At 40.4% G+C, this 2114-nt stretch overlaps 1 protein-coding gene across 1 annotated transcript in view; it reads left to right on the forward strand.

Moving 5' to 3' along the window:
* LOC105518773 (leucine-rich repeat-containing protein 37A2-like) overlaps positions 1-2114 on the forward strand; it is a 41231-nt gene that overhangs the window by 18031 nt on the left and 21086 nt on the right. Inside the window, exon 7 of the mRNA XM_011951894.1 lies at positions 536-562. Within this exon, the coding sequence (XP_011807284.1) occupies positions 536-562 (27 nt within the window). The remainder of the gene's footprint in view (positions 1-535; positions 563-2114) is intronic.

Consider the following 2114-nt stretch of genomic DNA (forward strand, 5'->3'; position numbering starts at 1 on the left):
AAAAATAAAAAACAGGCAAGAAATGTTCCCTTATTTTGTGAGCTACCTTTATTCTGTCCCATTGTTCTACAGCAAAAGGCTTGTACAAAAATATTTCAGTTTTCCTCATCTAATAAGGTATATTTTAAAAAATTATTTAGAGCAATACTTCTTAAACTTTGACTCTGAGATTGTCTTTGAGACCAAAAAAAGCTTGCCACATTTTACTCCCATAAAGATACCAAAAAGGCGATGGACTGGGAGTCAGTGCACCTTAGTTTAATGTATAAAATGAAAGACTTGAACCAGAAATGGAAATGATCATCTACTGTGAAGCTAAAAACAGTTAAGGCCAGGCACTGAGGCTCACGCCCATAATCCCAGCACTTTAGGAGGCCAAGATGGGCGGATTGCTTGAGCCTCAGGAGTTCAAGATCAGCCTGGGCAACAAAGTGAGACCCTGATCTCTACTAAAAGACTTTTTAAAAGTGGAAACATAAATATAAATAAGTAAAAACATTCATATCATTTGGTTTGTGGAAAACAGTTGCTGTAGAGTCCTCAAACTTGAGCCGTTAAGCTGGTTCCCACTCAGTCTCTCCATGGCCCAGGCACCACCTTAGTCAAGAAAAGAATGCCTTAGGACAGGAGAAATATAGGAGAATATCAAGTGACCCTATATTTTGATTTCTTCAGGGACAAATGCAAACATCCTAATGTCAGTTTGAGAAGAGCTTCCTAGTTCAGAGGTAATGCTGAGCTTAAGGCTATGGATAAGCTGTCAAGAAAGATGGAAGGTTGGAGAGTGAGATTATTTTGGTGGAAAGATAACAAACTTGGCTAAGTTGTTTTGGGTACATATTGCTTTGTAGTTATTATTATTATTATTATTATTATTATTTAATAGAAACAGGATCTCACTATGTTATCCAGGCTAGTCTCAAACTCCTGGGCTCAAGCTGTCCTTCTACTTCGGCCTCCCAAAGTGCTGAGATTACAGGCTTGAGTTGCTGTGCCCAGCCTACATTCATTTTTAATAGCTGGGAGGAAAGTGGGCAGGGGAAGATAGAGAAGGAGGGGGTAGCCGACTTGCACAAAGCCCACCAGTGGTCTTACAGGTTTTCATGCCAAAAAAAAGTACGAAGGGTATTTAAAGCCCTAGTTTGAGAATCCATACTTAACCAGTCATGTGGCACTCACATTCTTTCTTTCTCTTTGTGACATCATCTTATTGAATATTAGTGTTACAGAACAAGTTAATGGCACTAAAATACCATCTGGAATAGGAAGAGGAGGGGGATCACAAGGCAGGACGACTGTGTGGCTCCTAGCCTCGCCACTGACTCACTCTGACCATGGTCACGGGAGAGTGAGTCTTCACTCCTTTTTTCCATCTGCCAGCATGTTTGGTCTTCTGGCACCTGGTGTTCTATACAGTACAACGTGCTTCTTTGTGTTAAATTGAGACATGATCCACATGCCATCAAGGCAGTATTATAAAGTGGAGAATTCAGTGGTGGTTAGTATATTCACAAGGTTGTATGGCAAACAATCACCATTATCTAACCCCAGAACATTTTCATCATCCCGAAAAGAAACATGGTACCCATTAGCCGTCACTCCCCATTGCTGTCTTCCCTCAGGCCTAGGTAAATACTAATCTACTTTGAGTCCCTGTGGATTTGCCTATTCTAGATCTTTCATATAAATGAATCATACAGTATGTGGCCTTCTGTGTCTGGTTTCTTTTCACAAAGCATGTTGTTTCTAAGGTCCTCCCACGCTGTAGCATGTATCATTCCTTTGCAAGGCTGAGTGATATTCCATTGTATGGAGCCATCACTATATCACTTCATCCATTCATCACTTAGTGGACATTTGGGTTGTTTCTACTTTATTCTGGCTTTTATGAATAATGCTGCTATGGACATGCATGTACTTGTTTTTGCGTGGACATGTTTTTCATTCTAGGGTGCATCCCTAGCAGAATTGCTAGATCATATGGCTACTCTTACATTTAACTTTTTGAGGACCTGTCAAACTGTTTTCCACAGTGGCTGCTCCATTTTACACTTCCACCTGCAACGTTTGAGGGTTTCAGTTTCTCCGTGTCTTTGTCAACACTGTCATTTTCT

This window comes from Colobus angolensis, unplaced genomic scaffold (assembly GCF_000951035.1).
Source record: "Colobus angolensis palliatus isolate OR3802 unplaced genomic scaffold, Cang.pa_1.0 Scaffold329, whole genome shotgun sequence".
Classification (NCBI taxonomy): domain Eukaryota; kingdom Metazoa; phylum Chordata; class Mammalia; order Primates; family Cercopithecidae; genus Colobus; species Colobus angolensis.